Below are 25,942 nucleotides of genomic sequence, written 5' to 3'. Positions count from 1 at the left end.
TTTGAACTCTTATTTCATTAAGAGACAAGTTTGACACCCTAAACATCTGGTCAAGGAAAATACTTTAGTCTTGAAATCTCAAGGAAGAATATGATAAAATAACAACTACATCAGACCCGATAGCAGTGCTATAATTACAGCGGGCTTTTGACCAACAGCATTCTTACTGTTCTCAAAAATACCTCAAATGCCATATTCTAAGTGATGCATCGAAATAAACATGACACTATTCAAGTCATGCTAGCTCTTCTCAGATTGAAGAACAAATAGTTTCTGAAGCAGAACAGCAAACCATTGTAGCACTCTCTATTTGAAAATGAACTGCTTATTAATCATCCCTTGCAAAATTTGCAAATATAAGTTGCATGCAGCATCATGTTATTTGGTAATACAAAATACAGAGCAATTTAACTAACAAAATATATCTTCATTCACCAGAGTAATATTTTGCAATAACTTAACGGGGGTTCCTGAGAACTGAGTGCACTTCTTAACTTGTAAACTGCATTCTTAATTCTTAAGTCTGGATGATTTCCACTCAAGGACAGTATGAAGCTTTAACATAAGATTAAATGATTTTAAGATTAGTCATAAAATGAAGGACAAATTGCATACAATCTGTTCTTTTTGTAGTTGCCTGACTGGAATTTAGTTTCTGAACATGAAGCTGACCGACTGAGGATTAAACTCACTGACAGCAAGTTACCATTTTCTACAAACTCAAGACTTTCCCTGGAACCACTTCCACATCACCATTATTACTTTGTTGTGCAGAGGGGCGGGGTGGGGGGGAGGCTATGGGGGGTCCCACCACACTTCTAGGAAAAACTGGATTGCAATATTAAGGAAGGTAAATGCATTTCCAAAAATTGAGACGAAACAACGATGACCCTCATTGCATTTGCAAACAAGTGGGGAATGGAATTTTTAAAAATCTTAAATGTACTAGAAAGGTGACCAAAAGAGAAAAATGGGCCCAGGAAAATAAAAGTGAGCAGTACAAATTGTTTAGATCCTGTGAGAATGTTGGCTAAGAACAGCTGAAAATCCTGATAGGTTTGAATGGTCTTTAACATGAGAGAATACCCAAAATAGTGTATATTGTGAATCATAATCTCTTCTAATTGTTAGTAAAGAGCAATATGCCCTCCCCATACAGAATTATGCCAAGCAAAATTAATAATTAAGACACGAATGACATGGAAGTCCTGACAGGCTCAAAAAACTCAATACAATTTAGTTCAGAGGACCAGAAATTGCTTGCCTCAGAGTTCCTGTGGACACTAGGAAGGATTTTTCTTTGATGTTAAGAAACAATCATTATTGACCATTATTTCTGTTTGACTGAAGCTCTGAAGGAAGCAGTTTATGTCTATATGTACATATTGTCAAATCTGGTCTCTCTCATAGCTAACTATGAGCCACAACCTGATTGAAATTATAGAGTTATTCAGGAACAAGTCCAAGTACATGCAGAGGCGGTGCTTCCACTTCTGGGAGAATCTAGGACCAGAAGTCACCTCAGCCTTGGAGTAAATGGTCACCTATTTAAGACAGAGATGACTGGGGTCCTGAATCTGTGGAATTCTTTACTACAGAGGGCTATCGAGACTGGGAATGTTCAAGAATATTTTAAAAATATAATGATATGGAGGAGCTGGTGTTGGACTGGGGTGGACAAAGTTAAAATCTTTGAGAGAAAGTGAGGGCTGCAGATGCTGGAGATCAGAGCTGAAAATGTATTGCTGAAGAAGGGCTTATGCCCGAAACGTCGATTCTCCTGTTCCTTGGATGCTGCCTGATCTGCTGCGCTTTTCCAGCAACACATTTTCAGCTCTGGACAAAGTTAAAAATCACACAACTCCAGGTTATAGTCCAACAGGTTTAATTGGAAGCACTAGCTGCTTCCTCATCCTTCAACCACCTAATGAAGGAGCAGGGCTCTGAAAGCTAGTGCTTCCAAATCAATCCGTTGGACTATAACCTGGAGTTGTGTGATTTTTAACTTTAAAAATATAACATGTTATAAACTATAAGTTAAGAATATTCTTGGCTTAGATGGAAAAAAGAATTTAGTCAGTGAGGAAATAAAGGGAATAAAGGGATAAAGCAGGAAAGAGGAGTTGAGGATTATGCAATCAGTCACATTCTCATTGAATGGTGGAGCAGATATGAAGGGCTGAGTGGCTGAGTTTGCTCATAAAAAACTAATGGTGAAGATTTAAGACCCCTCAGGAGGGGACTCCTCGTTCGAAATCAGTCAAAAGAATCTTGAGGGGTCTTAGATCTTCAATGGTAGTTGCAGTGTCTTTATGGGTGGCTCGGTGGCTCAGCAGTTGGCGCTGCAGCTTCATAGCGCCAGGGACCCGTGTTCGATTCCTGCCTTGGGTGACTGTCTGTGTGGAGTTTGCACATTCTCCCCGGGTTTCCTCCGGGTGCTCCGGTTTCCTCCCACAGTCCAAAGATGTGCAGGTCAGGTGGATTGGTCATGCTAAATTGCCCGTAGTGTTAAGTGCATTAGTCAGAGGAAAATGGGTTACTCTTCGGAGGGTCGGTGTAGACTTGTTGGGCTGAAGGGCCTATTTCCACACTGTAGGGAATCTTACAAAAAAACCTGGGTATCAGGAGACAGGCTAGCATGATAACTTATCGAAATAATGTGAACAAACAATCACTAGTCTTGCTGTAACCCCATATGGAATAACAGGATTAATCATCTAGAATATATTGAGGATTATTCATGCAATAATAACCTAGTTAAAATTAGTCAAAATTGGCGCATAAGGAGAACAGCTTGCCTAATCAAGCCCTTAGTTGAAAAATGTGATGCTGGAAAAACACAGCAGGCCAGGCAGCATCCGAGGAGCAGGAGAATCAACGTTTTGGGCACAAGCCCTTCCTGAGGAAACGTTGATTCTCCTGCTCCTCGGATGCTGCCTGGCCTGCTGTGTTTTTCCAGCATCACATTTTTCAACTCTGGTCTCCAGCATCTGCAGTCCTCACTTTCTCCTAACCAAGCCCTTAGACTCCTTCATGAAAGGAACAAGCCTGGTGGACTGAGGGAGACGCAATGTGTGTTTTTTTATATTCATTCATAGGATGTGGGCATCATTGGACAGGCCAGCATTTATTCCCCATCACTAATTATCCAGAGGGAAATTAAGAGTCAAACACATTGCCGCGGGTCTGCAGGCACATGTAGGCCTGATCATGTATGGATGGCCAATCTTTACCTGAAGGAGATCAGTGAACCAGAACTGCTTTTCCTGGCAATTGACACCAATTTCATGATCATTCTCAGACGCTTAATTCTATAACAAGACTTCAAATAACAAAGTTAAAATGCAAGAGACTTAGGATAAAACTGGAGGTTGGATGAGAGATAGGATGTTGGTTAAAGAATGAAAAACATCGGCTATAAAAGAGAATTATGTAGGATAAGGGGAAATACGCCATGCCATTCCCCAGTGCTCACTGCGGAGAGGACTGAAGCTTTTATGTAACTGATTTAGAAAAAAACATTTTCAAGACCTCAGGTCCTCATTAAGCCAAGACAGCTTGGTTCAAACAATAGAAGTTACAGATGCTTTGGTTTAAAAATACAGATTTAAGAAACTTGGTCAAATCAATAAGATTAAGTCACAATGGTTAAAAGTCCAATAATACTTCGGGGTGGTGAACTGACTGCACCTGATGGCAATACCAATCGAGGGATCAGAAAAACTGTAAGCAATAATAGGTGGATACAATGAGCAAGATTGTACTAAAATGTTAAAAATCACACAACACTAGGTTATGATCCAATAGGTTTCTTTGGAAGCACCAGCTTTTGGAGTGCTGCTCCTTCATCAGGTGGTAATGAAGAAGCAACGCTCTGACAGCTAGTGCTTCCAAATAAACCTGTTGGACTATAACATGGTGTTGTGTGATTTTTAACTTTGTACACCCCAGTCCAACATTGGGACCTCCACATCATGTGCTAAAATAAAATATGGTTCAATAAATGTTGATTGCAAAGGAGCAAGACACTTTTGAGCAATTTTTTTCAATGTTTAACAGCAGAAATGATAATGAAATTCCTCATCGTGAAAATATGTTGACTCAAAGTATCATATCAGTGGCTGTTTCCAAGATTAGTCTGAGATAGTAGATGCTTTGCAGTTGCAACAGGATAATAAGAGAGAACATTTAATTTTGAAATGGAAGTAGGAAAGATCTTAAATTGTTATTCCCTTACAATGAATCAAAATTCTATAAACTGTAGGAAATATTGAAAATCTGAAATGAGTACGTGCTGAGTATTTTACTTGCAAGCATGCAAGGCTAAAGCTTACCAAATGTAACCTAGGTGACACAAGTAGAAAAATGTGGAAAAGAGGCCAAGTTGTACCATATAGAAATTGCCTCAATCATAGAGGCTTTGCTGTCATTTGCATGCAAACACAATAACGGAGAGCAATAACAATTCATACAGATATTTGAAGTCATTAATACAGAATGGTTTTTCAAAAAAACACTTAAACATCTCAGTTGTTGTTACATTTCTCTAGTTATCAGGTATACTCAAGAATGAGTGGGTGAATGGAATGAATTTGTTAAAGTATACAACCATTCCAGGTTTATCTTTTCAAATTGCTATTTATCAGCCATCTAGCTAAATGTTGAAGACAATAAAGCAATATGCTCAAGATACGTAAATTAATAACCGATGGAGGAATTGCACAATGAGCTATAAAATGCTCCTTCTCATTGTCACCTATGCTTATGCTGCATCCATGGGTGGAAGGAATGAACTTGAAGGAAGAGGTAAATCTTGCATAAACCATTAGCCTCTCAACTTCACCTTAAATAATTACAAATATAGGAAGAGGTGAGTTTTGAATGATTCATAGAAACATAATTTTCTCAGAACACCACAAAGTGAGATTTACACTGACAACTGACGACATGTACAACAAATGAAATCAATTGCACTATACAATATTCCTGCATACTAGGTAAGAAAGTAATGAACTGTTAGGCACAATGCATAGCTCAGGATTTAAATTGCGCCATTTGTTTGCCATGTCCTTATATTGTGGAACTTCACTTTATTTTAAGACATTCCTGTATCATCTATTATTCAAGCAACATTTTTTGGGGGATGAAAGTTCCAATTATGATATTATGATATTAAATCCTATATTATGTAAGGCTCATCAGTGATGCACAACATTCTGAACTGCATAGTAATAACTTAATTGCACTGCTACACACCCCCCATCCCACGAGTCAGGAAAACATAATGACTGCCAATGGGCAAATTAAAGAATTTCTTCTAGCGAGCCATGATAATAAGGAAGCTGGCCCAATTATTTATTTCATATTCTTGTATGGTATCACTGTTGTCGCGTATAGGCATCCAAGCTAATACTAAAGTTACTACAAATGGTTGGTGGATTTGATTTTGATGTGGTAGTCTTACAACAGACCTTTTTTAAACCCGTGACCCCTAAATCACTGGAATCAATATGTACGGTTCCCGTACTGGTATTGACCTGATTTCTACTCCTGTAGATCCCAAGCCCTTTTATAGCTTCCATATAACAAAATCAGGAAACAACTGTGATATGAATGTTAAAGTTTGTGTGTTGCATTGTGCTTGCATATTACATTTTAGGTTAACTGAAACAAACTATGAGATGCGAGATGCAACGGGTCCCTGAATGGGTAACAAGCAAAGAAATAGACAAGACATTGAAACAAGAAGAAAAAAAATATAAAGATGCACACATGTAAATGTTTAAGTCTTGCCAATATGCAACACCAATTGTGAATTATCTCTGGACAGGGTTTCAGCGACATTGACATCAACCTGCTCTGGGAAGAAAGTCAACTTCGTATGGCGAGATTCCTCATAAGAAAACATCTCACTGTGGGTTGTTATGTTGTGGAATGTCCCGTCAAATTTATAGATCTTGAAGGTATTCTATTGCATTCTTTTGTTATCTTTATGGGAACAGATTTATCCTGTTTTGTGGTTTCAGGCAATACACACTTTATCCCCATTCACTGTGCATTATTTATCATTTATATGGAAAGCTGCCTGAATTTAATGCTTCCCATTCTAGTACGTGGTATGCAACAAGCACATGAACGAAGGCGAGCATCAGATGATACACAAGTGAACACGTTATCCATCAGCTGTGCCATAACAAGAAATCTGAAGTAGGATATCGAAAAGGAAGTCACCTTTCATTGCCCACTGGTGCTTTCTTGCTTTGTACAACACAAATGTAATTCTGAAAGCTGGTTTGATTGACGGATTAATACACATAGGTGTCATGATCCTCTGTAATACTACTTAGACCTTGTGTCAGCCAATAATAAAGATCACTTTTCCTCATTTCTCGCTTGGTTTAAATGGTGCAATGTTAACAAGATACCGAAAGGGTGAGCACCTTCAAAACAGAGAAAAGCAGACACTTGTAAATGGCTTATAATAGCATGGCCATTAGCAATAGAATATTAAGCTGAAATACTGATCAAAGTTTGCAAACTCTAATCTGACGTATACAGATTAGATCTTGAATATGTTTCCTTGCAGTGGTTCAGTATTAGCCCAGCAAAGCCACCTGTGTTTCTGGCTGCTGTCATCTCTCTGACCAACAAATTTCTCAAAACAGTCTGAGAAAACTAAAATAAATGGATGGAGGAACAAATATCAGCAGAGATTAAAAATGAGAGGGGATTGTTGTACAAATAAACCTCTCATTCTTTGGTACGGATGGACCATATGATTTTGTGATGTGAGCTCATGTTGATTTGTATAGCATTACTCAAAATTAAACACCCAACCACCATGAGGTTAACACTTGACTTCCATGATTCTTTTAGGTGCCAGATAGATCTGGAATCCAAAGGACAGACAAAGAATTCAACTCCTTTCTCCTTTTCTTTTCAAATCATGCATTTTATAATTATATTAAAAAGTCATATCTATATATGTATAAAACTTGCAGGAGCTTGTGCAGCATAGCTGGCATCTCCATTCTCTGTAGAAGTGCAGTTCCTCTGGATTGTTCCGTTGGTTAGTCTCATTGTTTGAACTAAGGCCATTCGTGGTGATACCTCTTCCCATTTTTTTTCCGTTCCCTCTGCAGATGTTCCAGTTCCGCCTCGTACATCATTTCTTGAACGAGGTACTTTTCACGCCTCATCCGGTCGCACAGGTCTTTGGGCATATCTGGGATTAGGTAGGCTATAAAGGATTTGATGCCAAACACTAAGTGCTAAAAATAAAACAGAAAACATAGTTTTCAACACAGATCATCATCATCCACATCCAATTCCTTCACACTATCTTTAACCCTTTGGGCTGAATCTTGCCAAAAAAGAGCGTGGAGTAATTTTAGTATATTTCACATGGATATTTCTCCATAGGCTCTAGCCAATTTTCTCAGCTATCTTTCCAAAATTGCCTCATTATCTATGCACCACATCCCTACGGTACTCCGTTTTTCACAGAGTCACAACGGTATTCAGCACGGAGACAGGCCCTTTGGCCCAACTCATCCATGCTGACCAGAGATCCTAAGCTAGATAGGATGCTCTTTGAAGGGTCAGTGTGGGTTCAATAGGCCAAATGGTCTCATTGTGCACTATAGGGACACAATGATTTAATGAGGAGCATGTTTGAGCAGATCAGGAGATAACCTCCTCCTTAACAGATTGCCCTCCTCGACAAAGATAATCCTTGAAATAAAATACCCTTCAAGGGAAATTCAAATTTTTTAAAAAAATGGCGGCAGTGTCGAGCGCTACATCTGGAGCTCGTCTGCTCCATCCAATCTTTTTCTTTTTATTTCTCTTATTGTTTTCCTCTCTCATGTGTTTTTTCTCTCTTCATTCAGTAGTGCAGAGTAGAGTGGGGTTGCTCAGCAAGCTTGAAGTGAAAGTGGCTACTGCTTGGGAACCAGTAGCACCCGGTCTGACCATGTGGAAGCAATTATAGAAAATCTGTAATATCTATCTTTTTAGCTTTATTGTTTACTTTTTTAACTTACACTTATGCAATGTATATCTGTAATATAGTGTAACTTTTTTCATTTTTCTTTCTATTTTTTCACACCAAAGACTTGCACCCAGGTATTTGTACCTAAGATGGTGCTGTGTGTTGGTGACATTGTTCACTTTTCACTGCACTCCTGTTCTTTTGTAGTTTGAGTACACGTGACAATAAACCTAATTATAATTCTAATTCTAAAAGGACATTGTCATTGAGATTGGTATTCAAACCTTAACTCCCAGCAGGTTACTAGCCACTTATTTATTTTGGATGTAGGTTTGCTCGCTGAGCTGGAAGGTTCGTTTTCAGATGCTTCGTCACCATACTAGGTAACATCATCAGTGAGCCTCTGGTGAAGTGCTGGTGTTAGTGACCCACTTTCTATTTCTGTTTTTAGGTTTCCTTGACTTGATGATGTCATTTCCTATACTAATGTCATTTCCTGTTCTTTTTCTCAGAGGATGGTAGATGGTGTCTAAATAATGTGTTTGTTGATTGAGTTCTGGTTGGAATGCCATGCTTCTAGGAATTCTTGTGCGTGTCTCTATTTGGCTTGTCCTAGGATGGGTGCATTGTCCTAGTCAAAGTGGTGTCCTTTCTCATCTGTATGTAAGGATACTAGTGATAGTGGGTCATGGCTTTTTGTGGCTAGTTCATGTATCCTGGTGGCTAGTTTTGTGCCTGCTTGTCCAATGTAGTGTTTGTTACAGTTCTTGCGCAGTATTTTGTAAATGATATTAGTTTTGCTTGTTGTCTGTATCGATTGTTTCAAGTTCATTAGCTGCTGTTTTAGTGTGTTAGTGGGTTTACGGGCTACCATGATGCCAAGGGGTCTGAGTAGTCCGGCAATCATTTCTGAGATGTCTTTGATGTAGGGGAGAGTGGCTAAGGTTTCTGGGTGAGTTTTATCTGCTCGTTTGGGTTTGTTGCTGAGAAATCGGCGGACTGTGTTCAGAGGGTGATAAATCATCTGTTTGTTAATAGAGTTCTGGTTGGAATGTCATGCTTCTAGGAATTCTTGTGTTCAGTGGGGACCTGTTCTTTTAGAATACACTATATTGGTAATTTTCCTCTGTGCTGCAGTGTGTGGTGGCTCATTGAAATAATGTTCTAATGCAGCTTCATTTATGGTTGTTGGGATGATTGATTCTGTAGTTCAGTATTTAGTCCATATGTGTTGTTTTCCTGTCTACGCTAGTTTGAAGTTCCACATTGGCTGTCCACATGACCCACTATCACTAGTATCCTTACATACAGATGAGGAAGGGCTTCCTGAAGAAGGGCTCATGCCCGAAACGTCAATTCTCCTGCTCCTTGGATGCTGCCTGACCTGCGCGCTTTTCCAGCAACACATTTTCAGCTTACATATAGATGAGGAAGGATACCACTTTGACTTGGACAATACATCCATCCTAGGACAAGCTAAACAGAGGCATGCACAAGAATTCCTAGAAGCATGACATTCCAACCGGAACTCTGTTAACAAACAGATCGATTTATCACCCTCTGAGAAAAAGAACAGGAAATGACATCACCAACACAGGAAATGACATCACCAACCCAAGGAAACCTAAACACATATATAGAAAGCGGGACGTAACACCAGCACTTCACCGGAGGCTCACTGATGATGTTGTCTAGTATGGTGACAAAACATCTGAAAATGAATCTCCTAGCTCAGCAAGTAAACTTATATCTAGAACCTCAACCTGAGCTACAAATCTATTCAAAACAATCTTGGGTTAATAAGGAACATTGCAAGCCATTTGTGCTTCACTCACACGAACATAGCATAGCATTGTTGTCAGAATTTTACCAGACCATACGGCTGCTCTCTCGTTAGTGTGTGTGTGTGTGTGTGTGAGAGAGAGAGAGAGAGAGGGAGATGACTAAGGGGAAAGGTTGAGAAGGAAAGTCCTTCATGGTAACCTCAGCTGGAGTGGACATTGAATTCACATCACACTGCTTCACTAACCAACCACCTTAGCTAAACTGAACCCTTCACAGGATCAAAGTCACAACCTCACAATATTATTTCTAGATGGGAAAGTTGGAAAAAAATTACTCAGTATGGTGTCTACCCTGAATATAATCCAGTTATAATTGGTCATTCTTCCTCCACTTTATGCATCTCATATTCCTTTTCTTTCCCATTCTCCTCACCTCGCCTCCCCTCCACAAATTCTGACACATCTCCTGAAAGGCAACAAAGATAGTTGGATTGTCTTTCAGTCATACGGAACTGGAGTATTGCTGAAGGGACACATTAGGCCAAAATCCTTTCCTACTTGCCCTAGTCAGAACAATTCACAAGAATCATCAGTAAAGGGAGCACAACATGCATCCTGCTGGAGAGAAGATTCCTGATTCGTTGTCACATGGTGTGTGAGTAGAATCATTGCATCCCCACAGTGTGGAAGCAGACCATTCAGCCCATTGAGTCCACACTGATGGTCCAAAGATCATCCCACCCAGACCCACAACCCCCTCCCAACCTCATCCCGATAACCCTGAATTTCCCATGGCCAATCCACTAGCCTGCACATATTTGAACTGTGGGACAAAACCAGAGCACTCTAAGGAAACCCATATGGACAGGGAACAAACGTACAAGCTCCTTACACAATCCCATCCAAGGCTGGAGCGAATAGGCACTGCTTGCAGTGAGTTGAGAATGTGTTGCTGAGATAGCACAGCAGGTCAAGCAACATCCAAGGAACAGGAACATCTATGTTTTAAGCCGGAGCCCTTCATCAGGAAACCCAAAACGTTGATTCTCCAGCTCCTCAGATGCTGCCTGACCTGCTGTGCTTTTTCAGCAACACACTCTCAACTCTGATCTCCAGCATCTGCAGACCTCACTGACCTGCTTGCAATGAGTAGAGGCATTGCTATGAAAAATGCACCAGTTAATGATGACTGCTAGATAATTGTCATGTTTTATTTATGTGTTAATTTTTCTCTGATTGATGAAAACTTTAAGTAATGAACCCGTGGAGGGCTGTCAGCTATTTTTTTGAGTTGAAACAGATGAAGTTTATGCATATTTCCTCTCTGTCTGCACAGAAGAAGACCCTATGTTTTTTTTTAATATTCACTCATGGGGATTTGAGCATCTCTGACTAGAGTCATAGAGTCATAGAGATGTATAGCATGGAAACAGACCCTTCGGTCCAACCTGTCCATGCCGTCCAGAAATTCCAACCCAATCTAGTCCCACCTGCCAGCACCCAGCCCATATCCCACCAAGCCCTTCTTACTCATATACCCATCCAAATGCCTCTTAAATGTTGCAATTGTACCAGCCTCCACCAGTCTCCTCCTCTGGCAGCCCATTCCATACACGTACCACCCTCTGCATGAAAAGGTTGGCCCTTAGGTCTCTTTCATATCTTTCTCCTCTCACCCTAAACCTATGTCCTCTAGTTCTGGACTCCTCGACCCCAGCGAAAAGACTTTGTCTATTAATCCTATCCATGCCCCTCATAATTTTGTAAACCTCTATAAGGTCACCCCTCAGCCTCCGACGCTCCACTGAAAACAGCCCAAGCCTGTTCAGCCTCTCCCTATAGCTCAGATCCTCCAACCCTAGCAACATCCTTGTAAATCTTTTCTGAACTCTTTCAAGTTTCACAACATCTTTCCAAGTGGAAGGAGACCAGAATTACACACAATACTCCAACAGTGGCCTAACCAATGTCCTGTACAGCCGCAACATGACCTCCCAACTCCTGTAATCAATACTCTGACCAATAAAGGAAAACATACCAAACGCCTTCTTCACTATCCTATCTACCTTCAACTCCACTTTCAAGGAGCTATGAACCTGCACTCCAAGGTCTCTTTGTTCAGCAACACTCCCAAAGACCTTGCCATTAAGTGTATAAGTCCTGCTAAGATTTGCTTTCCCAAAATGCAGCACCTCAAATTTATCTGAATTAAACTCCATCTGCCATTTCTCAGCCCACTGGCCCATCTGGTCCAGATCCTGTTGTAATCTGAGGTAACCCTCTTCACTGTCCACTATACCTCTGATTTTGGTGTCATCTGCAAACTTACTAACTGTACCTCTTATGCTCGCATCCAAATCATTTATGTAAATGACAAAAAGTAGAGGGCCCAGCACCGATCCTTGTGGCACTCCACTGGTCACAGGCCTCCAGTCTGAAAAACAACCCTTCACCACCACCTTCTGTCTTCTACATTTGAGCCAGTTCTGTATCCAAATGGCTAGTTCTCCCTGTATTCCATGAGATCTAACCTTGCTAATCAGTCTCCCAAGGGGAACCTTGTCGAACGCCTTACTGAAGTCCATATCGATCACATCCACTGCTCTGCCCTCATCAATCCTCTTTGTTACTTCTTCAAAAAACTCAATCAAGTTTGTGAGACATGATTTCCCAGGCACAAAGCCATGTTGACTATCCCTAATCAGTCCTTTCCAAATACATGTACATCCTGTCCCTCAGGATTCCCTCCAACAACTTGCCCACCACTGAGGTCAGGCTCACTGGTCTATAGCTCCCTGGCTTGTCTTTACCGTCCTTCTTAAACAGTGGCACCATGTTTGCCAACCTCCAGTCTTCAGGCACCTCACCTGTGACTATTGATGATACAAATATCTCAGAAACAGGCCCAGCAATCACTTCTCTAGCTTCCCACAGAGTTCTCGGGTACATCTGATCAGGTCCTGGGGAGATATCCACTTTTAACTGTTTCAAGACAGCAAACACTTCCTCCTCTGTAATCTGGACATTTTGGAAGATGTCACCATCTATTTCCCTACGGTCTACATCTTCCATATCCTTTTCCACAGTAAATACTGATGCAAAATATTCATTTAGTATCTCCCCCATTTTCTGTGCCTCCACACTAAGGCCGCCTTGCTGATCTTTGAGGGGCCCTATTCTCTCCCTAGTTACCCTTTTGTCCTTAATATCTTTGTAAAAACCTTTTGGATTCTCCTTAATTCCATTTGCCAAAGCTATCTCATGTCCCCGTTTTGCCCTCCTGATTTCCCTCTTAAATATACTCCTACTTCTTTTATACTCTTCTGAGGATTCACTTTATTTATCCTGTCTATACCTTACATATGCTTCCTACTTTTTCTTAACCAAACCCTCAATTTCTTTAGTCATCCAGCATTCTCTATACCTACCAGCTTTCCCTTTCACCCTGACAGGAATATACTTTCTCTGGATTCTTGTTATCTCATTTCTGAAGGCTTCCCATTTTCTAGCCGTCCCTTTACCTGTGAACATCTGCCTCCAATCAGCTTTCGAAAGTTCTTGCCTAATAACGTCAAAATTGACCTTTATCCAGTTTAGAACTGCAACTTTTAGATCTGGTCTATCCTTTTCCATCACCATTTTAAAACGAATCGAATTATATTCGCTGGCCCCAAAGTGCTTCCCCACTGACACCTCAGTCACCTGCCCTGCCTTATTTCCCAAGAGTAGGTCAAGTTTTGCACCTTCTCTAGTAGGTACATCCACATACTGAATCAGAAAATTGTCTTGTACACACTTAAGAAATTCTTCTCCCTCTAAACCTTTAACACTGTGGCAATCCCAGTCTATGTTTGGAAAGTTAAAATCCCCTACCATAACTACCCTATTATTCTTACAGATAGCTGAGATCGCCTTACAAGTTTGTTTCTCAATTTCCCTCTTACTATTGGGGGGGGTCTATAATACAATCCCAATAAGGTGATCATCCCTTTCTTATTTCTCAGTTCCACCCAAATAACTTCCCTGGATGTATTTCCGGGAATATCTTCCCTCAGCACAGCTGTAATGCTATCCCTTATCAAAAATGCCATTTCCCCTCCTCTCTTGCCTCCCTTTCTATCCTTCCTGTAGCATTTGTATCCTGGAACATTAAGCTGCCAGTGCTGCCCATCCCTGAGCCATGTTTCCTTAATTGCTATGATATCCTAGTCCCATGTTCCTAACCATGCCCTGAGTTCACCTGCCTTCTCTGTTAGGCCCCTTGCATTGAAATAAATGCAGTTTTTATTAGTCCTACCTTGCCCCTGCCTGCCCTGACTGTTTGACTCACTTCTGTTCTCAGCTGTACCTGTCACAGTTCGATCTCTTTCCTCACTATCTCCCTGGGTCCCCACCCCCACCTTACTAGTTTAAATCCTCCCGTGGAGTTCTAGCAAATTTCCCTGCCAGTATATTAGTCCCCTTCCAATTTAGGTGCAATCCGTCCTTCTTGTACAGGTCACTTTTACCCCAAAAGAGATTCCATTGATCCAAAAATGTGAATCTTTCTCCCATACACCAGCTCCTCAGCCATGCATTCATCTGCTCTATCCTCCTATCTCTATCCTCCTATTCCTGCCCTCACTAGCCCATAGCACCGGGAGTAATCCAGATATTACTACCCTTGAGGACCTCCTTTTTAAATTTCTGCCTAACTCTCTGCAATCTCCCTTCAGAGTCTCAACCTTTTCCCTTCCAATGTCGTTGTTTCCAATGTGGACAATGACCTCCTGCTGGCCCCTCTCCCCCGTGAGAACATTCTGCACCCTCTCTGAGACATCCTTGATCCTGGCACCAGGGAAACAACACACCATTCTGCTTTTTCTCTGCTGGCCTCTTCTGACTACAGAATCCCCTAACATAATTGATCTCTTGGAAGCCGACGTACCCCTCGTTGCATTAGAGCCAGTCTCAATACCAGAAACTTGGCTGTTCGTGCTATGTTCCCCTGAGAATCCATCACCTCCTACATTTTCCAAAACAGCAGACCTGTTTGAAATGGGTATATTCACAAAAGACTCCTGCCTTAGTTGCCGACCTCTCTCACCCTTCCTGGAGTTAACCCATCTACGTGACTGTATCTGAGACTTTCCCCCCTTTCTATAACTGCCATCCATCACATACTGCTGCTGTTGCAAATTCCTCATCGCTTCTATCAGTCTCTCCAACCGAGCCACTCGATCTAATAAGATTTGCATCCAACAGCATTTATGGCAGATATAATCCACAGTAACCTTTAACTCTCTTTAAACTCCCACATCTGATAAGAAGTACATATCACTGCAAAGGCCATTTTTGCTCCTTCACAATCTACAGACCCAGAAATACTGCAAATACTGCCCCAGGTCAAATTAATCGCTATGGCTTATATTTTAAGTTTAATCAAGAGACTTATCTGCAAAAACATAGAATCAAGAAAGAATCCACTATACTCAATACTGCAGCCTTTCTCTTGGACAGACTTAAAACAAGAATTAACTTATCTGATTCTGTGCTGTGAACTTCACCCAACAGTTCCTCCAAGATTAGTTGTGAATTTCACTGTTTGTTAACTTTCCCAGAGGCACTCCGATGTCAAGTGATACACGAATTCAAACAGCAAAGGCGGTAACTGTGCAGGTTCTCTCTCTCTCTCCCCAGCACTGTCCTCACCATGTGCTTCCTTTGTCTGCTCTTTTCCCTTTTAAACTGCTGTTGTTTTGACTTATTTTTTCCAAAGTTCCAAAACAATGCAACAGCATATAAAACAGTAATTGCTGCTCCTGGAATTCGAGGACATCACCTCCAATTAGGCCAGCAGTTATTGCCAAACCTTAATTGCCCAGAGAGCAGTTAAGAGTCAACCACATTATTGTGGACTTGTAGACCAGACCAGGTAAGAATGACAGATTTCCTTCCCGAAAGGACATTAACAAGCCAGATCGGTTTTTCCCAACCATCAACAATGGATTCATAGTCATCATCACACCTTAATTGCTGGCTCTTTAAGTCTGTTGTGGTGGGATTTAAACCCAGGTCCCCAGAACATGAACTGAGTTTTGGGATTAGTAGTTGAGCAATAAAACCATAAAGCAACATGCAGTTTGCAGTTTGTACAGATAGCCTACAATATGGACAAAACCCTCCTTCGTATATTGGTTGTCAGTGTGACATCTCATCACGGAATCATACTTAACGTTAGACAGTGTCTTGTGACCTTTGCAAGCGTGGGCTAGTTTCTCTTTACATTGGTGTCTCTTGCAAATTGTCCTGATGAGTGTAAGATGAAAGGCTTTGATAAAATGTGCCTGTTTCAGTAATGCAAAAGCTTTAGCTCAGCTGTGAACAAACGGTTTCTAGTGTGGGATCTGGGTGATTCTCCCTCTCTCCACTATGAAAGACGTATTAATCAAAATCAAAATTGCTTCATGCAGCACAAACTACATAAAAAAATGCAGTGATGTGCAGGACTGAATTAAATAATGCCTCAGATTGGTACTCCAACCTGCACAGACAAGATGCTGTACTGCCACAAATATGTTTTACAGTAAATAATTTTCACGGTTGGCTGTGAAAGAAGTACTTTGAGCATTCCTAGGGTTTAATTATTATCTTCAATGCACTGTCTAATACTTTAAAGAATGAGAATATTTCAAGCTTGATTACTATACTGTATTTTTATGACTATTTGGCAAAGCATAGTGTGATTAAAGGCAATCAGTATGACTTTGTGAGGGGCAAGTCATGTCTCACAAATCAATATTTATTGAGTTCTTTGAGGAGGTGACAAGACAGATTGATGAAGGTCGAGCAGCAGATGTGGTGTTTATGGACTTCAGCAAGGCATTTGATAAGGTTCCCCATGGTAGGCTCATTCATAAAGTCAGGAAGTATGGGATACAGGGAGATTTGGCTATCTGGATTCAGAATTGGCTGGCTGACAGAAGGCAGAGAGTGGTTGTAAATGCAAAGTATTCTGTCTGGAGGTCAGTGTTGAGTGGGGTCCCAGAGGGCTCTGCTCTTGGGACTCTGCTCTTTGTAGTTTTGATAAATGACTTGGATGAAGAGGTTGAGGGGTGGGTGTGTAAACTTACAGATGACACAAAGGTTGTATATCGATAGTATAGAGGGCTACTGCAGGCTGCAGCATGACATAGACAGGATGCAGAGCTGGGCTGAGAAATAGCAGATGGGGTTCGACCTGGATAAATGTGAAGTGATGCATTTTGGAAGGTTGAACTCAAATGCTGAATATAGGAGTAAAGACAGGAATCTTGGCAGTGTGGAGGAACCAAGGGATCTGGATGTCCAAGTACATAAATCCCTCAAAGTTGCCACCCAAGTGGATGAGATGGAAATGTGTTGCTGGAAAAGCGCAGCAGGTCAGGCAGCATCTAGGGAACAGGAGAATCGACGTTTCGGGCATTAGCCAAGAAGGGCTAATGCCCGAAACGTCGATTCTCCTTTTCCCTAGATGCTGCCTGACCTGCTGCGCTTTTCCAGCAACACATTTCCATCTCTGATCTCCAGCATCTGCAGACCTCACTTTCTACCCAAGTGGATGAGGTTGTTAAGAAAGCATATGGTGTTTTAGCTTTCATTAACAGGGGAATTGAGTTTAAGAGCCGCAAGGTTTTGCTACAGCTCTACAAGATCCTGATGACACCACACTTGGAATATTGTGCCTAGTTCTGGTCGCCCTACTATAGGAAAGATAGAGGCTTTGGAGAGGGTGCAAAGAAGGTTTACCAGGATGCTGCCTGGACTGGAGGGCTTGCCTTATGAAGAAAGGTTGAATAAGCTCAGACTTTTGTCTCTGGAGAGAAGGAGGAAGAGAGGAGACCTAATTGAGTTATACAAGATAATGAGAGGAACAGATAAGGTCAATAGCCAGAGACTTTTCCCCAGGGCAGGATTGACTGGTAAGGTATTGGGAGAAAGGTATAGAGGAGACATCAGAGTAGGTTCTTCACACAGAGTTGTGAATGCATGGAATGTGTTGCCAGTGGTGGTGGTGGAAGCAGAGTCATTAGGGACATTTAAGCGACTGCTGGACATGCACATGGATAGCAGTGAATTGAGTGGAGAGTAGGTTAAGTTACTATATTTTACATTAGGTTTAAACCTCGGCACAACATTGTGGGCCAAAGGGCCTGTTCTGTGCTGTACATTTCTATGTTCAATGTTCTATTAGGAATTCAGACTTCATCGTCCAGAACATCCCTAGACAGGAAGTCATTGTTCCCCTTTGACAACTGCTGTGCTGCACATGTGCAGATGTGAACAGAATTATTTTGGCAAGAATTAGTGTTGACCCCCACAGGTTGAACAGTCAGACATATTCAATCATCGCTGTGTATATTTCACACAATTTCAGGTCACTTCGATTGAAGTCCATGTCACAGCTCACTCGGCTGCAACTCAAGCCCCACTATTCCCAAAGTCACCACAAAATTTCAAAGTTTTATAAAGTATGCAGAGAGTCCCCTATTTATCTGCCTTTTGAGGTCAGGTTGAAAGAAAACATGGATTGGGTGTCTGTACTTAACAAGAATTACTCAGAGTGGTTTCGAAAAGGGAAAATGTTGGATTTCACACTAAAGCTTGAAATGTTGAACAAGCCACTGCATAAGCTCAAGTTTTGGGATCTATGAGGTTTGAGTATCAGAATCAAATTGCAATATTTAAAATAGCAAAGATCGTATTCTTGAACAAATTCTTCAGGTTTTAACAATTTTACTGCAGAGAACAGTGAGAGCTGCAGTACAGATATTTGATGTGCTTAGCATTTTGGGAATGCAAATCTTAGCAGGATGTATACACTTAATGGTAAGGTCCGAGGGAGTGTGGTGAAAGAAAACTATTTAATTGTCTAACAAGAATTTTTTTTTAAATGTAGTTGCAATTCTTTTTTTTCTGCTTGTCTGGGATTTGACTATCACTGTCAAGACCAACATTTGCTGTCCATCCCTAATTGCTGTTGAACTCAATGGCTTGCCGGGGTCATTTTAGATGCGACCACATCGCTGTGATTCTGAGTCTCATGTGCACCAGAGTAGGGCAGGATACTATCTTCCCTAAATGCGAGGTGCTGCATTTTGGGAAAGCAAATCATAGCAGGACTTATACACTTAATGGTAAGGTCCAAGAGAGTGTTGCTGAACAAAGAGACCTTGGAGTGCAGGTTCATAGCTCCTTGAAAGTGGAGTTGCAGGTAGATAGGATAGTGAAGAAGGCGTTTGGTGTGCTTTCCTTTATTGGTAAGAGGATTGAGTACAGGAGTTGGGACGTCATGTTGCAGCTGTACAGGACATTGGTTAAGCCACTGTTGGAATATTGTGTGCAATTCTGGTCTCCTTCCTATCAGAAAGATGCTGTGAAACTTATAAGATTTATAAGGATGTTGCCAGGGTTGGAGGATTTGAGCTACAAGGAGAGGCTGAATGGGCTGGGGCTGTTTTCCCTGGAGCGTTGGAGGCTGAGGGGTGACTTTATAGAGGTTTACAAAATTATATGGGGCACGGATAGGGTAAATAGACAAAGTCTTTTCCCTGGGGTGGGGAGTCCAGAACTAGAGGGCATAGGTTTAGGGTGAGAGGGGAAAGATATAATAGAGATCAAAAGTGCAACTTTTTCACACAAAGGTGGTACGTGCATGGAATGAGCTGAGGAAGTGATAGAGGCTGGTACAATTGCAACATTTCAGAGGCATTTGGATGGGTATATGAACAGGAAGGGTTTGGAGGGATATGGGCCAGGTGTTGGCAGGTGGGACGAGATTGGGTTGGGATATCTGTTTGGCATGGACGGGTTGGACCAAAGAGTCTGTTTCCATGCTGTACATCTCTATGACTCTATGACTCTAAATCAGCCAAGATAGATATACTGAAGAGGTACATAAAATATTTTTCAGATAGAAACACTATTCGCTAAGTTAATACCAATAAAAAAGTATGAATGAAAATACTAATTAACAAATTTAAATACATTACGTTAACTTTGTTACATCAAATCATTAAGAGAGACTTCTAAAAGTGCAGTGTCTGGCTTTGAAGTGAAGGAACAGCAAAGTAAACCATTAGCCTCTGTTAAGTGCTGCTTTTAATCTTTGATATGTTATAAACAACTGGCTCATAATCGAGCAAAATACTGAGAGGGAGGGAATACAAGGTGAGCAAAAATCAAGTTTTACCTTCTTTGTTAACAATGGTACTTCATTTTTGTATTGCTTTCTCCAAACATTTAATCACTCTTAATGTAAATACATAAACCTTGGGGATTTCTGTGAAATCCTTTTTATATAACCAATAGCTATTGAGAAGCATTAACAGTGCACCTATTATCTACTCAGCTTAAGCTGACACTGCCATAAGAGAATCCTTCTAAATCCAAAACCTAAACATGTCCAGTTTTGCATTAGCCAGGTGCTTGGCTTTCAGATGTTTTGAAAAGGAGGAGGATAGGTCTGCAAAATGTCAACTGGGGTAATTCAAGAAGATGGCTCATTACCAACTTTTCAGGGCAATTCAGACTCAATAATAAATGCTGGCAGCACAGCTCCCATAGCAGGAACACAGATTTTTAAAAACTTCTGGAAGAGCTGGAGAAACTCAGCAAGTCTGGTGCTAGTTGTGGAGAGAGAAACAGGTTGAACAGAATTTCTCTCTCCAAAGAAACTGCCAGGCCTGCTGAGGTTATCTATTAAGTTTGGATTTTATTTTGCGTTTTCAGCATCCACAGATGTTTGCTTTTACCATGACAGATAAAATGTCTCTATTTTCCACTAATTGCTTCATATTCCTGAAAGCATATTCAATTATTTTTTATCTCAATTAGCAATAGCCTTCATGAGAAAATTGGATGCTACCAACACAGTAGTAAAGAAGATAATGATTATCATTATCTTCTTCACCATTATCTCTCTAGATCAGATAAAGTAGAGACCGTGAAATAGTTAGAAACTTGGCAGTGCTGAAGGTGGAAAGTCGTCTGGTCCAGATAAGTCACATCTTACCATTTTAATAAGGGAAATTGGGATGGAGAATAATAGTGAGTTCAGAGGGCACATGGATTTGAATCATACCATGTCAAATTGTGAAATCTGAATTCAATTTTGGAAGAAACCTGGAGCACACATGTTTGGCCTGATGGTGACTGTGTAAGATTTGTTGATTAACTCACGTACTTCAGAGAAGGAAATCTGCCATCCTTTCAAATCTGGCAAACATGCGACCCCAGCACCACAGAGATGTGGTTGACACTTGGGCAATGATTCTAATTCTAAAAAAAAAAAAAATGAGGAATGGACAATAAATGCTAGTCTCAAGATTAGAGTGGTGCTGGAAAAGTACAGTAGGCCAGGCAGCATCCGAGGAGCAGGAAAATCGACATTTCGGGCAAAAGCCCTTCATCAGCATTCCTGATGAAGGGCATTTGCCCGAAACGTCAATTTTCCTGCTCCTCGGATGCTGCCTGGCCTACTGTGCTTTTCCAGCACCACTCTAATCTTGACTCTAATCTCCAGCAACTACAGCACCCACCCATTGCTCGTCTGACCAGCAATGCCATGCTCCTATAGAATATAGAACATTAGATTAGATTACATTAGATTAGATTACAGTGTGGAAACAGGCCCTTCGGCCCAACAAGTCCACACCGACCCGCCGAAGCGAAACCCACCCATACCCCTACATTTACCCCTTATCTAACACTACGGGCAATTTAGTACGGCCAATTCACCTGACCCTGCACATCTTTTGGATTGTGGGAGGAAACCGGAGCACCCGGAGGAAACCCACGCAGACACGGGGAGAACGTGCAAACTCCACACAGTCAGTCGCCTGAGGCGGGAATTGAACCCGGGTCTCTGGCGCTGCGAGGCAGCAGTGCTAACCACTGTGCCACCGTGCCGCCCACTGAAACTATAACATGGAACAATACAGCGCAGAACAGACCCTTCAGCCCTTGATGTTGCGCCGACTCATGAACTAATCTAAGCCCATCCCCCTACGCTATCCCATCATCATCTATGTGCTTATCCAAGGATTGTTTAAATCTCCTTAATGTGGCTGAGTTAACTACATTGGCAGGCAGAGCATTCCACGCCTATACCACTCTCTAAGTAAAGAACCTGCCTCTGCCATCTGTCTTAAATCTATCACCCCTCAATTTATAGTTATGTCCCCTTGTACAAGCTGACGTCATTATCCTAGGGAAAAGACTTTCACTGTCTCCCATATCTAATCCTCTGATCATCTTGTATGTCTCTATCAAAACCCTCTTAGCCTTCCTCTTTCCAATGAGAACAGACCTAAGTCTCTCAGCCTTTTCCAATACTTCCACATCCTTCCTGTAATGGGGCGACCAGAACTGTACACAATATTCCAAGTCTGGCCGCACTAGCATCTTGTATAGTTGCAGCATGACAATACAGCTCCGGAACTCAATCCCTCTACCAATTAAAACTAACACACTGTATGTCTTCTTAATAGCACTATCAGCCTGCATAGCAACTTTCAGGGATCTGTGTACATGGACTCCAAGATCCCTCTGCACATCCACACTACCAAGAATCTTTCCATTGACCCAGTATTCTGCCTTCCTGTTATTCTTCCCAAAGTGAATCACCTCACATTTATCTGCATTGAATTCCATTTATCACCTCTCAGCCCAATTCTGCAGTTTATCCATGTCTCCCCACAACCTGTAACATTCTTCCACACTGTCCACCATTCCATTGACTTTAGTTTCATCTGCAAACTTACTAACCCATCCACCTATGCCTATGTCTAAGTCATTTATGAAAATGACAAACAGCAGTGGTCCCAAAACAGATCCTTGTGGCACACCACTAGTAACCGGACTCCAGGCTGAATATTTTCCATTAATCAACACTCTTTGCCTTCCTACAGAAAGCCAGTTTCTAATCCAAACTGCGAAGTCACCCTGAAACCCATGCCTCCGCATTTACTCCAACAGCTGAGCATTTTGAACGTTATCAAAGCCCTTACTGAAGTCCATATATACAACGTCAATTGCCCTACCCTCATCCACATGCTTGGTCACCTTCTCAAAAAACTCAATGAGGTTTGTGAGACATGACCTGCTCTTGATGAAACCATGTTGACTATCTGCAATCAAATTATTGTTTGCTCGATGATTATAAATCCCACCTCTTATAATCCTTTCCAAAACTTTTCCTGCAACAGACGTAAGGCTCACCTGGGTCATCTCTACTGCCCTTCTTGAATAAGGGCACAATATTTGTAATCCTCCAGTGCTATCGCACTAAACCTGTAGACAATGACAACTCAAATATCAAAGACGAAGGCTCCTTAGGTTCCTAGACACCTCGGATAAATTCCATCTGGCCCAGGGGACTTGTCTACTTTCACTTCTTCTAGAATTAATAACACTCCTTCCTTAGTAACCTCGATCTTTTCTAGTCTAACATCTCATATCTCATTCTTCTCTACAATATTCTCCTTTTCCTGAGTGAAAACTGATGAGAAATATTCATTTAGTACCTCTCTGATCTCAACAGGGTCTACACACAACTTCCTACTTCTGTCTTTGACTGACCCTAGTCATCCTTTTATTTCTCACATACCAATAGAAAGCCTTAGGGTTCTCCTTTATTCTACCTGCTAAAGACTGCTCATGTCCTCTCTTTGATCTTCTTAACTCTCTCGTTAAATCCTTCCTAGCTGATATATAACTCTCTATCGCCTCATCTGAACCATCTTATCTCATCAACACATAAGCCTCCTTCTTCCGCTTAACAAGAGATGCAATTTCTGTTGGAAACCATGGCTCCTTTACCTTATCACTTCCTCTCTGCCTAACAGGGACATACTTATCAAGGACACACAATATCTGTTCCTTAAACTAGCTCCACATTTCGATTGCCCCATCCCCTGCATTTTGCTACCCTATTCTATGCATCCTGAGTCTTGCCTAATCACATTATAGTTGCCCTTCCCCCATCAATATCTCTTGCCCTGTGGCATGTTCCTTTCCCTTTCCATTGCTAAACTAAACGTAACTGAATTATGGTCACTCTCTCCAAAATGCTCACCTACCATTAAATCAAACACCTGGCCTGGTTCATTACCAAGTACCAGAGCCAATGTGGTCTCCCCTCTTCATGGCTCTTTGACATACTGTGTCAGGAAACCTTCCTGCATACATTGGACAAAAACTGATCCAACTGACGTACTAGAGTTATAGCATTTCTAGTCAATGTTGGGGAAGTTAAAGTCCCCCATAATGACCATCCTGTTCCTTTCACTCCTACCCAGAATCGTTTTGCCAATCCTCTCCTCCACATCCCTGGAACGCTGCAGAGGACTATAAAAGACTCCCAGTGGTGTGACCTCTCCTCTCCTGTTTCTAACCTCAGCCCAGACTACCTCAGTAGACAAGCCCTCATCAAAAGTTCTTTCAGTCACTGTTATACTATCTTTGACTAACAAGACCACACCTCCCCCTCTTTTACCTCCTCCCCTATTCTTACTGAAAGATCAAAACCCTAGAACCTGCAACATCCATTCCTCATCCTGCTCTATCCATGTCTTCGAAATGGCCACAACATCGAAGTCCCAGGTACCTATCCATGCAGCAAGCTCACCTACTTTATTTCGGATACTTCTGGCATTGAAGTAGACCATGGAATCCTGTCCCTGTCCTCTCTACTTTCATCCTCCTGTGCACTGGAACTACACCTCAGGTTCCTATCCCCCGGCTGAGCTAGTTGCAACCTACCTGAATAGTACCAGCAAATTCCCATCCAGGATATTAGTACCCCTCTCGTTCAAGTGAAGACCATCCTGTTTGTAGAGGTCCCACCTTCCCCAGAATGAGCACCAATTATCCATGTACCTGAAACCATCCATCCTGCACCATCCCTACTGCCGTGTGTTCAGCTGAAATCTCTCCCTATTCCTTGCTTTGCTATCACATGGTACGGGTAACAAACCAGAGACAACAACTCTGTTTGTTTTAGCTCTCAGCTTCCACCCTAGCTCCCCGAAATCCTGCCTTACATCCCTATCCCTCTTTCTACTGATGTCGTTGGTACCTACATGGACAACTTGGAGCTGGTCACCCTCTCTCTTCAGGACCTCAAAGACACGATCCAAGACATCGTTTTTAAACACATTTTTAAAAGTTATAGATGAATCTTGAATCTTATCCGTTATATATTTTGTCCTTACTTCCCCTTCCTACCTATTTCTCTGTTTGCTTTCAGAATTTAAGTTAAAACAATATCAAGTTAGAATAATGTTATACCGAAAATGGTGCCAAACGCAGCGACATTGCAAACTTTTCACGCACTCATTCCAGTGCACATGACAATAAAGCTAATTCTAATGTTAATTATAATGAAAGAAACACCATGTTCTCTGTTCTTTCTACCTGTATTGTCCCTTACTTTTACTCAATAGCCTTTTTTTCTAGGAACCATAGACAACTTAACCTTATATTGGCGCTTCCTTTGGAACCTGGAAACAGTTGACAATGGTAAGTCCGAACAGGAGCACATTATTGACAATGCTCACATGTCCGCAGCTTGTTCTAGACTGGACCCAAGCTCTGTCCTTCTGATCACCTGATCAGTTCTCTTAAAGGGGCAGCACCCTCCCAATTACATACATAACTATTTTGGGCAAGTTTACCTAGCCCAAGGTCAGGGGTTTTGGGAGAAGGGGAGGCATAAAACAGATCAAATGGATGTTTTTAATCACAAGTGTAGAACATATTTATTTTAATATTGAATTAAAATGTACTGTTTGGAAAATCGCAATGCGAGTTACTGAGAGAGAAAAGGCATCAAAATATGTTCAGAAAATATTTGGGTAACAAATACTTTTTTTATTAAAACTTGCTGAAAAGAGGTAATTGTGTCAAAATTTATTGTCTTAGACTTAACAGGAAATTTCACAAGGGGAAAGTAATGGTTATGCTACATGAGAGGAGAGAGCCAATTGGTTGACTCTGACTAGGAGAGGCATTGCCATGGAAAATGCACCCATTCATAATGATTGACAGATTAACAGCCAGTCATTGTTAAAATATAAACCAGGCAGATTGACTCTAATTGATTACTGCATTGCTCTGAGAAATTGTTAAAAATAGTTGTTACCGA

The 25,942-nt window shown here is 41.4% G+C and overlaps 2 protein-coding genes across 2 annotated transcripts in view; one reads left to right on the top strand and one right to left on the bottom strand.

Moving 5' to 3' along the window:
• The window catches only part of slc5a12 (solute carrier family 5 member 12), a 66,336-nt gene extending 60,120 nt beyond the window's left edge, over positions 1–6,216 (top strand). The window contains exon 15 of the mRNA XM_043705425.2: positions 5,831–6,216. Within this exon, the coding sequence (XP_043561360.2) occupies positions 5,831–6,211 (381 nt within the window). The 3' untranslated portion in view covers positions 6,212–6,216. The remainder of the gene's footprint in view (positions 1–5,830) is intronic.
• An 841-nt stretch (positions 6,217–7,057) lies between these two features.
• The window catches only part of ano3 (anoctamin 3), a 571,317-nt gene continuing 552,432 nt past the window's right edge, over positions 7,058–25,942 (bottom strand). The window contains exon 28 of the mRNA XM_087996305.1: positions 7,058–7,271. Within this exon, the coding sequence (XP_087852431.1) occupies positions 7,089–7,271 (183 nt within the window). The 3' untranslated portion in view covers positions 7,058–7,088. The remainder of the gene's footprint in view (positions 7,272–25,942) is intronic.

The sequence above is a fragment of the Chiloscyllium plagiosum genome, unplaced genomic scaffold (assembly GCF_037043375.1).
Source record: "Chiloscyllium plagiosum isolate Xiang-an unplaced genomic scaffold, Cpla_swu_hap1 HiC_scaffold_18, whole genome shotgun sequence".
In the NCBI taxonomy this organism is placed as follows: domain Eukaryota; kingdom Metazoa; phylum Chordata; class Chondrichthyes; order Orectolobiformes; family Hemiscylliidae; genus Chiloscyllium; species Chiloscyllium plagiosum.
Note: the sequence above shows the minus strand (reverse complement) of the source record. Positions and strands in the feature narration are given on the sequence as shown.